Source organism: Pithys albifrons, chromosome 15, assembly GCF_047495875.1.
Source record: "Pithys albifrons albifrons isolate INPA30051 chromosome 15, PitAlb_v1, whole genome shotgun sequence".
NCBI lineage: Eukaryota > Metazoa > Chordata > Aves > Passeriformes > Thamnophilidae > Pithys > Pithys albifrons.
In genome coordinates, this window is record NC_092472.1 from 4,091,294 (window position 1) to 4,107,535 (window position 16,242).

At 47.3% G+C, this 16,242-nt stretch overlaps 1 protein-coding gene across 2 annotated transcripts in view; it reads left to right on the plus strand.

The window, feature by feature from the left end:
* NRG2 (neuregulin 2) overlaps window positions 1–16,242 on the plus strand; it is a 165,372-nt gene that overhangs the window by 125,103 nt on the left and 24,027 nt on the right. For both annotated transcript variants that reach the window (XM_071570275.1, XM_071570276.1), the window contains one exon: window positions 6,510–6,630. In XM_071570275.1, coding sequence (XP_071426376.1) covers window positions 6,510–6,630 — 121 coding nt within the window. The remainder of the gene's footprint in view (window positions 1–6,509; window positions 6,631–16,242) is intronic.

Consider the following 16,242-nt stretch of genomic DNA (forward strand, 5'->3'; position numbering starts at 1 on the left):
TGTATTTTTCGAGCAGCCACACAGCTACTGTTTGAGACATGGTGTACAAACAAGCTGTGACTCTGAAGGCAAAGAAGGGCAGGATGAAGGATGGGATGTGATCCGATGTCCCCTGGAAGCACTGAGGCTGTGAGCCCACATTCAGAGCAGCAGGCTGTGCACCAAGGGATCGGCTCTGTCTGGCTCCATCGTGTGATCCTGATGTGTTGTTTCACTTCTTGGGCTTCAGCTGCCCTGCCTGCAAAGGATTCACGCTGGCATTGGCTCTGCAGAAGGATTTTTAGGTTGCTGAACAAATCCCCTCATTGAAGTATCATGTTGCTGCTATTACAATTGATCATGGGGATTTGGGAAAAGAAAATGCATTCTGGGACCCCTGTGGTAGTGAAAAGCATAGGAAGGGCTCCTTCATAAAGCTGATGAGATCATTCTGGAGGAGCAACCAGAAGCTTTATAATAGCACAGGACTTTGCCCCTGCAATAGTTACCTTTCCTATGGAAACAGGCAGTCCCTGGGCACTCAGAAACCTTTAAACTTGCTCCTCAGTGAACCCCCTGAACAGTGCAGATGGGAGAGGTGGGAAATGCTACCCGTGTTGTTTTGATCAGCAGTATCTGATGCTCCAAGATTAATGTCCTGCAGTGTGCCAATTGTATTTTGGGATGAACTCCTGGTCCGTAGCTATTGGCCTTAATGATCCCCTTGGGAACTGGAAACATGAGTCCAGCAGGACCTATTTCAATAAAATCTAGGGGTAAATATTTGATCATTTCCAAATGAATAAACACACAGGAGCAGAATTTTTATGAGCTCCAGAGTCCCCAGTCTGCACAGGCCCTACAGAAAGCAGCAGGCAACATCCAGACTCAGCTCAGGTTTATTAAGAGAGGAGGTGTCGTTTCAGACATACAGAAATTCACCACAGAGAGAATGGTTAGGATCAACAGCCCCTCCATGTATTAATCAGTGTAAATCATGGATTTAGTGGGGCTCACAGGGATTACAGAGGTACAGCTAAGGAATAACTTGGCCAGACACCTTCCCATCCATGTTCTTCTGACAAGCAGTTGGGTGAACTCTGTTGAGGGGAACCTCTGCAATTCTGTGTTTTATCAGTAAGTACATGAGACATATACAGAGCAGGCAATCTGTATACACTTCCCAACCAGCTGAGTTCATCTGTCTAACTGAATGTCTAAATATTGAGAGAATAAAGTGTCTGTACTCTATGAACCCACCAGCAAAAGTTATTTATAAAGAAGAAAAGGAGCAGCAAAATTATCGCTGTCTCCCCGCTCTCCTCGACAGTAGCTGTAGTTCGTGAAAAATTAACTGTAATTTATAGTCCAGGCTGCATTAATTAACTCTTTGCAGGGGGAGTATTTCACCAGATTTCTGAGAACAGGCTGGTGAGCAGCCTGTAAAGGTTAAATGACGTGAGTGGCAGGAATTGTGTAAGAATCCCTGCACAATCATTAATGGCCTTTCTGCGTAGATGGGTTGTGTGAAGGGAAGTCCACCTGGCACAGTCACTGCCCCTGGCTCTTCTCTTTGCTGCCCTGTCATTGATGTTAGTCCCAAGTAACTGGGACGTGTGGTGGAAAACAGACACTCTGAATGACTCCAGTGCCCTGAATCTCTGCTGTTAAAGCTGCACTGTCCTCACTGGTTGGGATAGCAACAATAAAACGTGGCTGCAGATTGTTTGCAAACACATCCATCAGTGAGGCAGCCCTCTTTCCCTGTCCTCACCTCCTTATTTCCCTCTTTCCCTGTCCTCACCTCCTCATTCCCCTCTTTTCTTTGTCCTCACCATCTCACTCCCTTCTGCTTTGTTCCCAGTCCCAGGACTGAGACCAGCTGGAGATCTGACCTGCTGAAGTGTGAGCTGCTCCAGCCCTTCTTTCACCTTGCAAAAGCTTTCCAACTAGTTTGTCTCTGTGTGTCTCAGGGGCACCATTTTTATTCCTACTGGTCAAAAAGAAATGTCACCACTTCTTTTCCATAGCTTGTCTCATGCACAGCTCCCTGTTTCCTGCTTTTAATTTGTTAAAGTACCATTGGGGAGACCATTGGTGCATGACTGATGTTACTGCACAACTCCCTCACCATGTCCCACTGCCTTCATGAGTCCCATTCCACCCAGTTTGCAACTACCACCCAAAACTGCTCCCTTGGTTATTCAAATCTCCGTTTATCTCAGCAATTTTGTGACTTTGAAGTAATTTGGGATAGATGGAGTTGTGTTGGAGTCTGCCACACTGCTCAAAAGGGGGTAAGATCTGCCTGGTACTGTGTCAGTTAAGGTGGAATAGCCATGGAAAGTAATTTCTGGATCAACAGGCACCCGTGCCTCATGTTTGGCACAGAGGTGAATGTACCTGCAAATAAACTGCACGTGAGGTTCACTTGACCAACATCAGTCATCAAACTGCAGATGACTCAGGATCAGGTAGAAAATTGTTAAGGTATTTCCAGTGGCCCAGGCTCATGGGGCAACACAGCTAAACATGAAGCAACTTGTGAATCAGGGAATTACCCCACCAGGGTGATGGAAACTCACTGAATCTCCCTTGGGCTCATGCTTCAGGGTGCTGTGACCTGCAGCCACATGGTGTCAGAGAGAGCCACACTTCAATCCAGGCACAGTTAATGTTTTCTAAGTGAGACATTTTGCTTTCCCCTTTGCCCCCACCAGAGCTCTCTCTGAATTGGCAGGGTCTCCATCCTTCCTCCCAAAAGAGTTGCCCTCATGGGTGTGAAGTCCCAGTTACAGCAACATCCCAGACTGATCAGGCACCTTGAAGGCTCTGGACTCCATGTTGCCACACAACAGTGAGGTTCAAGGGTTATAATACATAAAGATCTGTATTCAGTACATCAAACCTCAAAATGAACATTAGGAATTCCTATGAGTGGAATAAATATGCCATAAATATCGTGTGTGCAGTATGGTCTCACCATTTCCAAGGGGAAAAACTGAGCCAGAGATGACCCCAAAAAGATCTGCAGCTGGATCAACCTCTGTCTAAGATGCTACTAAAGAAATCATTGCTTTCCAGATAGGAGAGGAGATGTTGGCTGTGCCTGTAAGGCACCTGTAAAGCCACAGGTAGCACAGGGGGAAACAAATGGGGATGATGACTAATTTTTTTCTGATACAAAAGCCAGAAAAGGCCAGGCTAAAAGAATTAAATGGTGATGTGCCTTTGCACACTGTACATAACACTGGAGCTCTTGTCACAAACATTGTGAATGCTACAAGATTAGATTTGTTCAAAGAGCAACTGGAGTAATCCAACAAAGGCCACTGAATGTAATAACACTCTGTCTGACTTAGGTTGTCTCTGAGATGCTCATCTCAAGTGGCCAGAAGAAAATTATTATTGCATGTTCATGCAGGGCTTTGGTTTGACCAGTACTGATCAATTTATAGTCTAAAATGGCCTCATTTCAAGATGCTTCTCAACAGGGAACTGGGCTTGCTGCCTCTCTTTGTGGCCTTTGCTACATCTCTGCTGCTAACAAAAACACCATAGTAATATGAGCCTGTGATTCAGTTTAAAACACTATGTGAGTCCTTGGGATAAAAGGAAAAATGTTTTGTTTTTTTTCAGAAAACAGGGATTAAAGGATAATGACATTAGCAAGATCCTTCTAGGAGAGGAGATCAACCGTGCATTTTCCTGAAGGCACAGCTCTGCTGAGTGCTCTTCTGGATGTGCACAACATGCATGGCCCAACCTCATTCATGTCAGGCTCTTTTTTGTTTGCTTAAAAGGACTAAAATCTAAAAGGGACAGAATGTCCCTATGGGATGAAGATCCCATGCAATCTCTAGCTGATCATCACTGCAATCCACCCTGGTATCACAACATCACACAGCGTCTTCCCATCCACCTTTCTCAGTGGATTTGGTATCTTGTTACTTGACGTGTTTCCTGTGGGGAGATTTCTGGGCTGTGTTTTGTGTTTTTAGTTCTCCCTCTCTGCTCTTCCCTTGCTGTGGGAAGGCTTGCTCCAGAATCCTTTCCTGTAGGATTTATGATGCAAGACTTTGCCAGATGGGTTGTTTTGCTTGCTACCAAGTGGTATATTTGATGGCTGCAGGGGTGATAGCTCCCTGCAGGCTGTCCTCGTTCTTCATCCATGTGCCTTTCAATTTGCACCAGTGCCTCGGTTCATGAAGTTTCAGTGCTCCCTGATCTGATGGCACACTTGCAGTTTATCAGACCCACAGCTCTCCTTTCCCAAGTAGAAATGTGCTACTATCTCATAAAGGTATAAATTATGCAGTCTTGTCTATATAGTGAGTCTGCATTCCCCTGAAAAATTACAGGGATTTGTAATGGCTTTGGCTTCTAGTTACCATTAATCTTAACTGGAAGGGAACACTGGATTCCCTACAGAAGTCTGAGAATTTTTTGCAAGACCATCATTGGAGTCTTGGTCAAGTCATCCCCTGCTCTAAACCCCATTAGACACTCCAGTGTGTGCACACTGTCCACATTTGGCTCCCAGCTGGCTGGCAGGACGTGCCCTCCGAGGCAGCAGCTCTCTGCTGTCCCAGGACTCTGTGCATTTTGGGTCCTTGCTGAAGTGTTTGCCATGTCTGCTGTGCAGAGCACTTTGGGACAATTCAGTGTGCCCTGGGTAACTGTGAAAAGACAAACCCAGAGGCAATGGTTATTTAAGGCCAAGCATGGAAATAGCTCTGCTCAGTGCACAGCCCTGGCGTTGCCAGATAGTGGGAGGCGTTGGCTTCCCAATGGGAGTGGAAGACAATGGAGTGGGACAATGCAGCGAGCTTGGCTCTGCTTTGAGCTGTGCACAGGTATTAGAGTTGGCTGCTCCAGCTGGGCACAGCCCAGGGAGAAACTCCTCATTCAGAGAGGCACAGGCCCCACAGGCAGACAGAGAGTCCTAAATGCATGAGAGCCAGAACCAACATGTGAGAGGCTTCACAGGGTGCTGGGAGCCCTCCTTCACCTGGGAGAGCCTGGGTGTGCCCAGGAGGTGCTGGGCTGGGCCCAGACCATGGGAATGCACTCCTTGACTCTGGTGGTGTGGGGTGCAGCCTCTGAGCCTCTGTTGAGGTGGGATGAGCACAGGGAATGTCCAGGGAGAAGTGAGCAGCCCCAGCTCCCTCCAGAGCAGGCTATGTTTTGCCCTGCTTCTCCTCCTGTGGTTCTGACTAGCTCCTGCCTGGGGCTCTGGTTCAAGCCTTCTTCCTCAAATCCTGTGACAACGCAGAGCTCAGTCTCAGCAATGGGTCAGAAGTCACTAACCTCTCCATAAGGTTCATTCATGCTTTGGAAAGCAGGATGGAAGAGAGTATCTCCTCAGAAACCTTGACTACAGCATAAAGAGTGCTGGAAAGTAGGTATATGCAACACTGCTGGAGCTGTAACTGTGTGAGGGTCTGGGCAAGGTGGGTAGTCCAGAAAAAGGGTACTATCTTTAATGAGGTTAAATATTCAGTTGTTAAAAGTTAATGCTTTTGCATACTCAGCCTTTCCCTGAGTTATGTGAAGATGGGTCTGCATTCCCCAAAGATGCTCAGCTTTTATAACCCATTTCAGTTGCTCTAACCAAAGGTTTTCTCCTTCCTAGAAGCCTCTGTCTTTGGGCTGTAAGTTTGTCTGAATCATTCAGAGACAGGAATTATGGAGAAATTCTGCAGAAAACCTTCAGGGGGTTTATTGTAGCTTACATGGCTGGAAAGCTTTTCTCCAGAAAGAAAAATTTTGGATTCGGAAAAGCACCTGTGTCCCAGGGAACTTGAGTCATGCTGGCTGCCTCTCTCTTAGCATGAAGTGGGGCTGACTGACTTCTACAGCTGAACTTCTGATGGGTTGTTCCCAGCAGAACTTCTACTGCTGGGCTTCTGCCATTGAGAGAGGACAGAGAAACACTCAGAAAAAGGGAGGGAGAGGTGGAGCTAATCTTTCTTCTGTTACACCTGCTCCTGGGACAAGGATGGCCCTTGCTTCTGGCTCTGAAAACTTACTCCCTCCCAATGATATGGAGCAGAGCCATGTTCTCTTCAGTATCTCTGGATCTCAGTCCAGTGTTGTGATGTACTGAGGCCTCAGCAGCAGGTCACCAGGAGTCTCTGACTCTCAGCACATCTTTTTCTTGACCTCCTCCTTGCCTGCTGTTACAGCTTCTGAGCATAAGGGGAGGACAAGGAGAGGTGGGAAAGGGACACTTTTCCTTACATCTTGCCAGTGACATGATCCTGTCCTGTAATGCTGGCCTCTTAGAGGGGGATGTGCCTTCAACTTTTCACTCGTTTGGCCCCTTTTGCTGGGAAAGGAAAGGTCAGGTTGCAGCCCAAAGACCTGCAGAGGTGAAGGTGAGTCTGAAGGCTCAGGCTGAGGTTTGTCACTTTGGGGTTTTTGCTTTGGTGAACAAACTACTTGAAAACCATCTAAGGAAACAGAATTGCCCAACAAAGGAAATAACAATATATCCTTTTTGTGTGTGTTTTTGTTTTCCCCTGCAGTAACCACAACTCTTTCCTCCTGGTCTGGGCATGCTAGAAAATGCAACGAAACAGCCAAGTCCTATTGTGTCAATGGTGGGGTGTGCTACTACATCGAGGGGATTAATCAGCTGTCGTGCAAGTAAGTGAGTGGAGTTCTTGTGTCAATATGGAAATTACTTGGCTGAGGGAGAGGAGACCTTTGTGAGACTGCCAGAGGAAGGGGAGCTCTGAAATCCTCCTGGCAATTGCAGTTTGAGCTGTGCAGGTTTAGAAAGGGACACTAGAGGGGTGGGGGTGGGGGGTGAGGATTTGTATTTTCCTTCCTTTGTGTGTGTGTCACTGTTGACTTTTCCTGAATTTTCTTCCTTTAAGGATATGTTTGTCCTGGCTGTTTCTTTTCCCATTTTTATCTCTCTTCTCTGCAGCTTTAGGGAAAGTTGGGTCCCTTTTGCTCTCCCTGAGCTGGCATGTGCTGCCCTCCAAGCAGGGAGGCTTTCCCAGTCAGAGCCACCTCCTCCTCCATGACTGGAGGGGGTCCCTTGCTGGGACCTGCCTTTGACCTTTCCTATCTGTATCTCACGGGCCCAGGTTTAGCACACAGCTCTTCACCCCCCTGTGCTGCTTTGTGGCCACTGCAGGTTGTTTATTTTTCCCCTTTAAACCTGCAATAAGAAACAGAAACACATATTAAGTTATGCTTAAAATGAAATTTCTTGAGGAGGTTGAAGAGGGACTGCATAGTCTGAGGGATGTGGAATGGGACGTGGCACATTTTCACCTCTGGTTCACAGCGAGAAAGCCCCAAAGCATCTCACTCCTCCCCCCACCACAGGCCTAATAGTGACTGTGAATAACCAGTGCAGGCTGATTGCCAGTTCTGGACATACAGGTACCCAGAGAACACCTGTGCCTGCCCCTGGGCTCCTGCAAGAGTGAGCATGAGGTGGTGCCCTGGGTGTGCATTCACTGAGCAGATGGAGTCACCTTCTGAGCTCACCTGGTGACTGAGGCATCCTGTGCCCAGCTTGGAGAAGCCCAGAGCTGACCATTTGCTACCTGTGTGGCCTAGAGACCTCTCCATGGAGACACACAGCTGACATGTGTGGATGTCAGCCCAGTACCACTGCCACTGAGTGATGTGATGCTCACTAGACACCTCAGCTCCTCAGGCCTTGAAGGACACACCTGAACAGAACCATCATCCTGGAAGGCTCATGGACTGGATCACAATGAATACAACTCCTCCCTTTCCCTTCTCCTCCAGTGGAGAGGCAGCTGTGGTGAAAAGACAGGGGATGAACACCATATTCCAGTTCTCCCAGACTCGCCCCTTTGGACATGGGAAGAGCAGGGTAGGACAGAGACCAGCAGCTGCAGTCCTCATGTTTCCCACATGTGTGGGGTGGGAGCAGCCCTTGGACACAGCAGCCCTATGATGCTTCAGGGTAGTTGTCTCTGCCATTGGTTTATTGGCAGCTCTGTAGGCTTATCTTGCCAGAGTTCTCCATAGGAAACATGGGGGAAGCCCCATATGATGAATTAAAGCCACAGCCACTATTCTGGTGTAGCTGTAGCCCCAGGAAGCCCCAGCAGTTCCAATCATTCCATTCTGGGAAGGGCTTGAAGCCTGGAGGAGTGTATGAATCAATATCTCTACCTGTAAGCATCATGATCATGCCAAAAGCACAGATTTCAAGGCTATTTCTGTTGGAAAGACCTTGAATCCAGATCAAGACTTTGCAGATCAGATCTATTTCTAATTATAAGTTACCTGAACTTCTGCCATATTGTCTTGGTTTGACCCGGCCCCCCTGCCAAGCCCAAACTGTTTTCCCCCTCCTTTTGCTGCTCTTCCAAGCAAAGGGAAAAGGACAAGGAAAAAAAATGAAAAGAAACCGAGAACATGAAAGAAACAGAATTAAATCAGAATATATATACTTTCTAACATTTACAACTACATATACATTTTGTACACACAATCAGGAGCTCCCAGGGGAAAAAGAAAAGGGAAGGGGAAACAGGGACAAAGGAGGGACAAAACAGAAACAAAACAGACAAATACAGTCAAAGACCCCTAAAAAACTTGCAAAATACAATCTCACCAACAACTCTCAAAAGAAAACCAGCTCCCTCTCATCTTCTCCCTCTCATGATCCCCTGCGTGGCTCTGATAAGAGACTGACACCTGGACTCTCTGCTCCCAAGCCTCACCAGAAGAAGAAGAGAGAAACTTCCTATCTTTCTCTTAATTATACTCCCTTGTTATGTGGAAGAGGAAAACAAGTGTGGGATACCTGGGAAATGATCCTTTCCCTAGTTACCACTGGTTACTAGGGAAGGCCTGGATCAAAACTATCACACATATATAAGAATCAGTTTTCCCTACCAAAGGATAGGTGTGGGAGCTACCAAGTGTCTTCAGCAGATAGACTGTTTTAACCAAAGTAATTCCAGTCTCTTGAGGGAACAGCCTGCCTTCCAACCAGGCATCTGATGGCTGATGAACAGAGGGAAAGCTCAGTGATGGATTCCATTAAGATTTTATGTGCCACACAAAACAGACCTAATTATTTCATATTATTTGAAAGCCTGAATTCCTCACTTGGAGATGGAAAAATGATTTCTTTTTCTGATGGGTTCCCAGATACCAATTGCTAAAACCAGATGGCCATTGAACAGGTGTGTATGGCAGGGCAGGAGAGAATTAGACAAAAAGAGGTGCTGTGAAGATCTGCACTGTCACTGCTCATCTGCCAGAAAAGGCTGTTCTGTGTTCACACAAACCCAGGGGACCCAAGTGCCTTCTACTTGACACAGTCATTACTCATCTTACTGCTTGAGGAGATACCTGGATGTTCATTCTCCTTGGGTGTTTTTATCATTAAATCACAGAATGAGGATGAGAAATCCTGGCTTTTGAAGCAGCGTAATTTTAGAGTTTCTGGATTCCAGAGGACAACAGTTACTGAGGAATCCAGAAGCATTTGAGCTGGACAGTGTTTCCCACAAAAAGGCTCTCCCAAAGACATGGATGATTCCTGAGGAAGGCTTCTTATGGATAAACAGTATTCTACAGCTTCCTTGTTGCACCAAGACAGAAGACCTGTGGTTTGTGGAAGATGGCATGATACAGCCTGAGAGAAGAAAGCAGAGGAGGCAAAGATGCAGCTTCGACCTGCATTTCTGAGCTCTGTAACACTGGCCTTGGTCCTCCAACATCACTGTGCCTCTGAGGCATGAGATTGGCAGGTTGCTCTGCTCACAACCTCTTCAAAGGCCTTAGAGATAAAACAAGAGCCACATGAGCATCTTCATCCAGGAACAACATGTGTGTCCATGGGCTATTTCCACTTTGCTCTTCTGATTAGAGTCAACAGGGCCTTGGGGGGTCTTCTGGCCCGCCGTGGCAGTTTTCAGCCCTCCTTCAGTAAGTGCTAAGGGGATTCCAGCTCCCCAGCACCCCTGTGATGTTACCAGTCTTTCCATTGCCAACTATCCGAATTTTAGTGTCCTTTTTCACTACGTGGCACCATTGTGTGATTACCTTCCTGGAGTGGATTCCATTGTTTGCAGTCCAGAAGCACAGCAGATCCTTCCTGTAGATGTCCCCCCTGGCAGTCTGGAGCAAAAAGAGCAGCTGAGTTCTCAAATAATTTCTTCTCCTGAAGTGGTTCATGCTTGATTTGTTACAGATATCAACTAAATTGGCAGCTGGCCTTTTATTATTATTTTATAACTGGCTTCCCAGAAACGTGTTCCTCCTGGTCTTTTAAATTCTCAGGGAAAAAGTATTTGCTTGTAATCCCACCTCCTCCCTCCCTTTTCAATACACTTCAGCTAGGCCTTGGACAATGGTCTTCCTTTTCTTCACCATAGAACAGCCCAGAATGGACTTGGAGCTGTTCCAGAAATTGTGTCTTTTTTGGATTATGTGCTTGCATAATTTTGTCCTGAATTTGAAGTAAATTCTGCACATGCTGGTGTCAAAGGAAACCTGAAAACGAAACAATCTGTGCTGTTACCCTGACTCTGCAAACAGACCACCTGGAAGCTGGATGAGAGAAGTGGGATCTGCCTCAGATATTCTACGAATTTTCACCTGGGAAATGACTGAGCCACACACATACAGAACTGACTCAACAGCTCTTGTAAATGAAACAGCTCCAGGCTCTTGACAGGAAGAATTTCTTGACCCTTTCCCAGACCATTTTGCTCAGAGAGGCCTTTTGAGTTGGACTGGGTTTACACCATAACTGTAGAGGAGAGGAGATATTGAGTAGAGCAAATTCCAGTGCCTGCAGAAGGGATGCACACAAACATGTCTCAGTGCCTTGAGCTGGTCTGGGACACAGGACAGTGGTGACTGGTTTGTTGTGCCCAGTTGAACACAGTGTTGGGCCGTCTGGCAGCCTCTGGTCTTGGATGTGCCTCCATCCTGGAGCTCACTGGGTTCTTGGTACAACTTAGGGTAGTGGGAGGCTGCTTTAATCTTTAATTTCTGATGCCATGGCCATGGGGCTGTGCTAGTGTGTGTATCACAGCAGAAATGCCCTTCTCAGTTAGGTCTTGGCACACATTAGGTACAGTTGGGGTCTTCTCAGTCAAACAAAGAAAGCCAAGTCTCCTCATTCCACTTAGATGCTCTTCAGGACTCTTGTGCGTGATCAGAAGTGACTGGTACCCTGAGCCAGAATCTTACATGGGATCAGAAGACTTAAAAGTCCTACAGAGCAACATCCCCATCATCATGTTGGACCAGGAGTCAAGCTGAAGGATTTACAAATGCTGACAGATAAACAGACTTTCTGGGTTTGAGGTGACAGCACTGCACTACATGCAGGAGTGAGGTCAGAGGCCTGGAGCACCTCGGGCAAAAAGGAGAGAATGAAATCAAAACAAAGCAAAAGAGAAAAGATCAGTTCATTTCTAAGCTAGCTGATGTATCCTAGCCAGCAATTTTCAAAATCACATGCTCACCTCCTCCATGTATGCTGTTTCCTGCAGATTTTCCCAAGAAAGGGAAAGATCACTCAGAAGGGTTAGCCATGCTGCTGGCTTTGGAGTGTTTTCCCAGAGCTCCATCCAAAGGGGTGAACATCAGGCAGAACCTCTGTGGCAGCACTGCTTGCTCAGCTCCCTTGCGGTGCCCAGAGCTGTGCCACCCCTCCCAGTGGCATTTGGTGCTCATTGCACAACCACAGGGATGTCACTTTGCCACGGACATACGAGCAGTTCTGTGGGGAGGTGTTGCAATGTCCTCGGAAGTGAAGAGCCCACAGTGTTGAGCTAGGGGTGAAAATCTCCACATCCTGTTCCAAATCTCCTGAACCAGCCAGGACTCGTTCCCTGGGCTTTGCATGCTGTTTGTCTTGGGTGGTGAGATCAGGTACCTTTTCAGCTTCAAATGGGCCGCCTGTGCATCCTGTTCAGTGTGTCCTTTTTAATGCACGTGTAGCTGTATCAGACCCTTGAGCCCCAGCAGAGTGTGGAAGCTGATCCTGCAAGTGCAAGGCGCTGTTGCCTTCACTGAGCCCAGCAGTGGATGTCCCTGAGGTTTGGACTCCACTGTGCTGCAAACATGCCTTGATTAGCTGCTCTGGATAAGGCCTCTGCATTCAGTCTGGTTGCTTTCTTTTCTTCCCATCAGTGATTTTGTGGAGTCCAGCCTTTTGTGGCTCTCCAGAGCCTGATCATCTGGGACTGGTCAGGGGACAATGACAGAACTGTCTTCTTTTTCAGCCCTTTGCACAAAAAAGCAACATGCTTGAAACATTTTTTCCATTTTTTTTACATCAGTGCATTGTGTCCTTCTGCTACAGCTTCTCCTTATCCCGTTATTTTGAAGCACCTGCTCATTCATATTCTATAACATGGATTGCTTATGAGACCTGCTGAATTTGGCATATTTTAATTAAGATCTAGGGGAGCAAAGGAAATGTGCCAACCCTTGCAATATTTAGATCAACAGCTGGACAGTAAAAGTTTTGCTTCCAGCAGGAACATTATGATAATGATGCTATCAATTAACAGTAGCAAATAATAATTAACAATAATTATTGCTCAGCCCTGATAGAGGGTAAAATGTCAACATTTCTCAGTTTTCTGAAATAAGTGCTCTGCAAACAATATAGAAATGGGTCATTCAAACCATTTTGGTTTCTTCTTTTTGAGATGCTTTATTTGGCTAATCATCTTACTGCATTTTTGTTACCATATCAATATCTCACTGCAATTCACCCTGAACCCACGACCAGAACTTTGTGGATGTGTTTGAGATCTTAAGGTCAAAGTTGAAAGAATTGGATATTTTCCAGCAACAACACAAAACAGAATCTGGACAGAAAAATCCCTGACCAGTTTTATCAATGGCATTGGCAAGTAAGTTTCAGATGTGGCAATTAGGCACAGAGGGATGGAGTTAAGCAGGGGCAGTTTTGGGGTTCTCCACTCAGGCTAGAGAGGGGACAAGGTGCTGTCTGCAAGAGGTTGGTGCAGCCTTTTACTTGCCCAGGACTGTTCCTACAGACACATCTTTGTCCTCTTCCCTTGGCCTTTGAGGAGAGACCTCTGTGACAGCAGTGAAGGGACCACAAAGTCCAAACCTGATATTTGCAGGAATAGTCCACCATGTGTAGACCCTGCAAGAGCTTTCCAAACAAGGAGAGACTCTGTTTTTCTGGGACAGCCAGCCAAAACCTCTTGACCTGGGTCAAATGTGCAGGAAGAAGGAAACCATGATCCAAGACCATCTCATGGCTCTTGACCTTGGTGAGCCTTAACTTTAGTATATCCCTCACTGAGGAAGAGCTGCCCAGAAGCCCTTACCATGTGCAGAAGGGATGGTCTTCATCGCTCCTCCTGTCCAGACTTGGAGACTCATGTGCCATTGCATGCTGGAAATTTCTTTCCTAGAAGTCACATCTGGAGCCACAGTGATACATAATAAATCATCTTCTCCAACCTAGAAGTAAAAGACAACTAAAAAGAAAGTAACCAAAAGCACTGTGTGGTTCCAAAGGTCTCCTGGCCGCTGTTTCTGCCTGCAGCCTTGTTTGTGAGGAAACAGAACCCAGGTATGCCACAGCGGCACATGTGACTCTACAGTTTGTACACCAGTTTGGGAGGTGACAGAAGGTGCTCCTGTTCATGAGGGCTTTTTTTCCGTCACTTTTCCCAGTGCTGATTCACTAGTAACTAAAGATGAAAAGCCTGAGCTGTCCTAGACACAGAGAAGACAGTTATCTACTGCCTTCTGTCTAGAAAGCTCTTCTCCCCTCCCACGCTCTGCTGTCTGCAGAGATCTGAAGCTGGGCTATATGGTAGCTGTCATGGCATCAAAGCTTGTTTGACACCTTTCTGTTTTGCTTTTTTTGTGTCTCACCAATTTCTTTCTCTGGGTTTTATTTCCTTCTGCCCCTTTTCACCTTACTTTCAGTCTTTCCTTAATGACACACAGCCTGGGTCACAATGAAGTTCCAGCCTTGGCTGACCCTTTGCAGATGAGTAAGTTTTAGCACCTTGAGACAGTTTTAGCTTCTTTCAGGCAAAGCACCCCTTGTGGGGGTGGGTGGGAGATTTGCTTCATTCAGCAGCACCCTTGAGGCCCTCCAGAGTGCTCACAACATACATGAAATCTCAGATCCCAGACGAATGGGAGGCACATTGCAAGCTAAACTGGATTCCTTTGAAGACTGTGAATAAGTTCCTCACTCTGTCAGTGGTGATGAGTAAACTTCAAAAAGGATTGGGAAGACACGTTCTATTTTGGATGCCTTCATCAAACCCCAGTGAAAGCTCTTAAAGGTTTCTCCAAAATCCTGCTTCCCTAGGGCTGTCCTTGTGAGTATGTGTCACCCAACCTGCCTCAGGTCTGTGCTCTTTGATTGCCAACGGGGCATCTTCTTCACTTCAGCTCCCAGGACCCTCTTCCTCTGCTTCATCACGGGGAAAGTCAACAGGCCTCATGTCTGATGGTCACCCAGTGGGCTGGGCTTTCCCTCGGAGCTGGTTGGGCTCTGGTGCTAAAATGACATTGCTGGTATGTCTCCCTTTTCTCTGCTCCAAGATGAATGTCCAAGAATGAGAGAAGAGAGGAAACTTTTCAAAGATACTTGCCTGACCAGGCTGCCAAATTTCCAGTTTCAGAAGTGACTTGGATAGTGAGAAACTGAGGTGTCTGACTAGGCAGCTCAGTGCTGTCTCATGCTGAGCCATGCCCTCAAGCTTGCCCAGCACACTCCCACATGGAGGTGTGAGTACAGGTCCCAAAAACCAGATGCTGTGTAGCACAGAAACCAGATTTGGTCACGGGCAGTGAGGGTGTACTGGGTTTTTTTTGCACAGTGCAGGTCTACCAAAACTGCTGTGAAATCAAGCAAGAAATCAAGTGCCAAAGCCAGGTCAAGCATTCAGAGCCTTCCCAAGCTTTCTTCTGTGAGAGGCACAGCAGGTGAAATGTCCCCTGGATATGGGACACCCTGCCTTGGACAACAGGGAAATCCATTCTTTAGATGAAAGATGGACAGATTTGGACAGATGTTGAGGTGGAGGAGGACAGTAGATGGGATGGAGAGATCATGCAGCCTTTAGCTGGCTATATCTCCTTGGATTGTGCTGGATTCAGGGGGGTATCTGCAGTTCCCCTGTGGGCATCCAGCACTGAGGCTTAGGATGCCTCTGGAGTACCAGCAGGTTGTCCCAAGGGTGGAATGTCTCCTTTAGGATCCTGGGGCAGTGATGTATTTAGTGTCAGCAAGTGCCCCAGCCTTCCCCCTGGGAGTGTTAATGCAGGTCTCCAGGCAGGATCAGCCACCCATGCACTGGGTGAATGGCACCAGCCATATCCATCACCACAGCTGGCAGATCTTGACACCTTGTCCTGCCTTGTGCTCAACCACCTGATGCCTGCTCAAGTCCTTGCCAGACTTCAACTGCATCTCACCTCTCCCATTTGGGAGTCTGTATCCTTGCAGGCCTGACCAGCAGTCTGGTGTACCCCTGGTCTGTGCAGCTGGTGCGGCTTTGAGAACCCCCAGTGTGCCCTCCCTTTTCCTGACCCAGAACAGTGTATGTCCATCATGAAGGACAACTGTTAAAAATCAAGGTTTTCTGCATGGAGCCTGAACCTGAACCTGAACCTGAACCTGGACCCGGACCTGGACCTGCCCTACTCCACTCCACCACATGGATAGATTGTGACCAGTTGCCTGACACTGTGCCAAGACTACTCTGGCCTCTTGCAGTGCTTCACAGTGGATTGTCCGAGAGCTGAGCCACAGACATCAGACTGGGCCTCTGATTCATGTGCTCATTGGTGAGGTGTCTTTCAGTCCCTTCTCTGATGACCAGTTGCAGGGCACTGAGGGACAGCGAGGTCTTGTGGGTGACAGCTGAGACCAAGGCATGAGTACAAGGTGCAGAGCCTGAAGCCCCACTTACCTGGGGAAGTTGGAAAACAGATGCTAGGATGCTATAAAGATCTTAAGCTCAGAGGAGGGAGAGCCTGGTTGAGAAGGGAGTGAGTTGTGGGACAGACAGGTGAGAGATGGGACTTCAAGAAAGATGGGGATACTTTGTGGAACTATCCAAGTTGTTCAGAAGGAAAGATGTGAAGTGAGGGAGCAGACAAGTGCCTGGGGAAGAAATGTTTGACCACCCAAGGCTGGGCTCCCATTGCATCCCAGGTTCACCTGGAAATGGTGGGTCACACAACACAGAGGGTGCTGATGCTGCTGCACCCTCATGGCCCCTG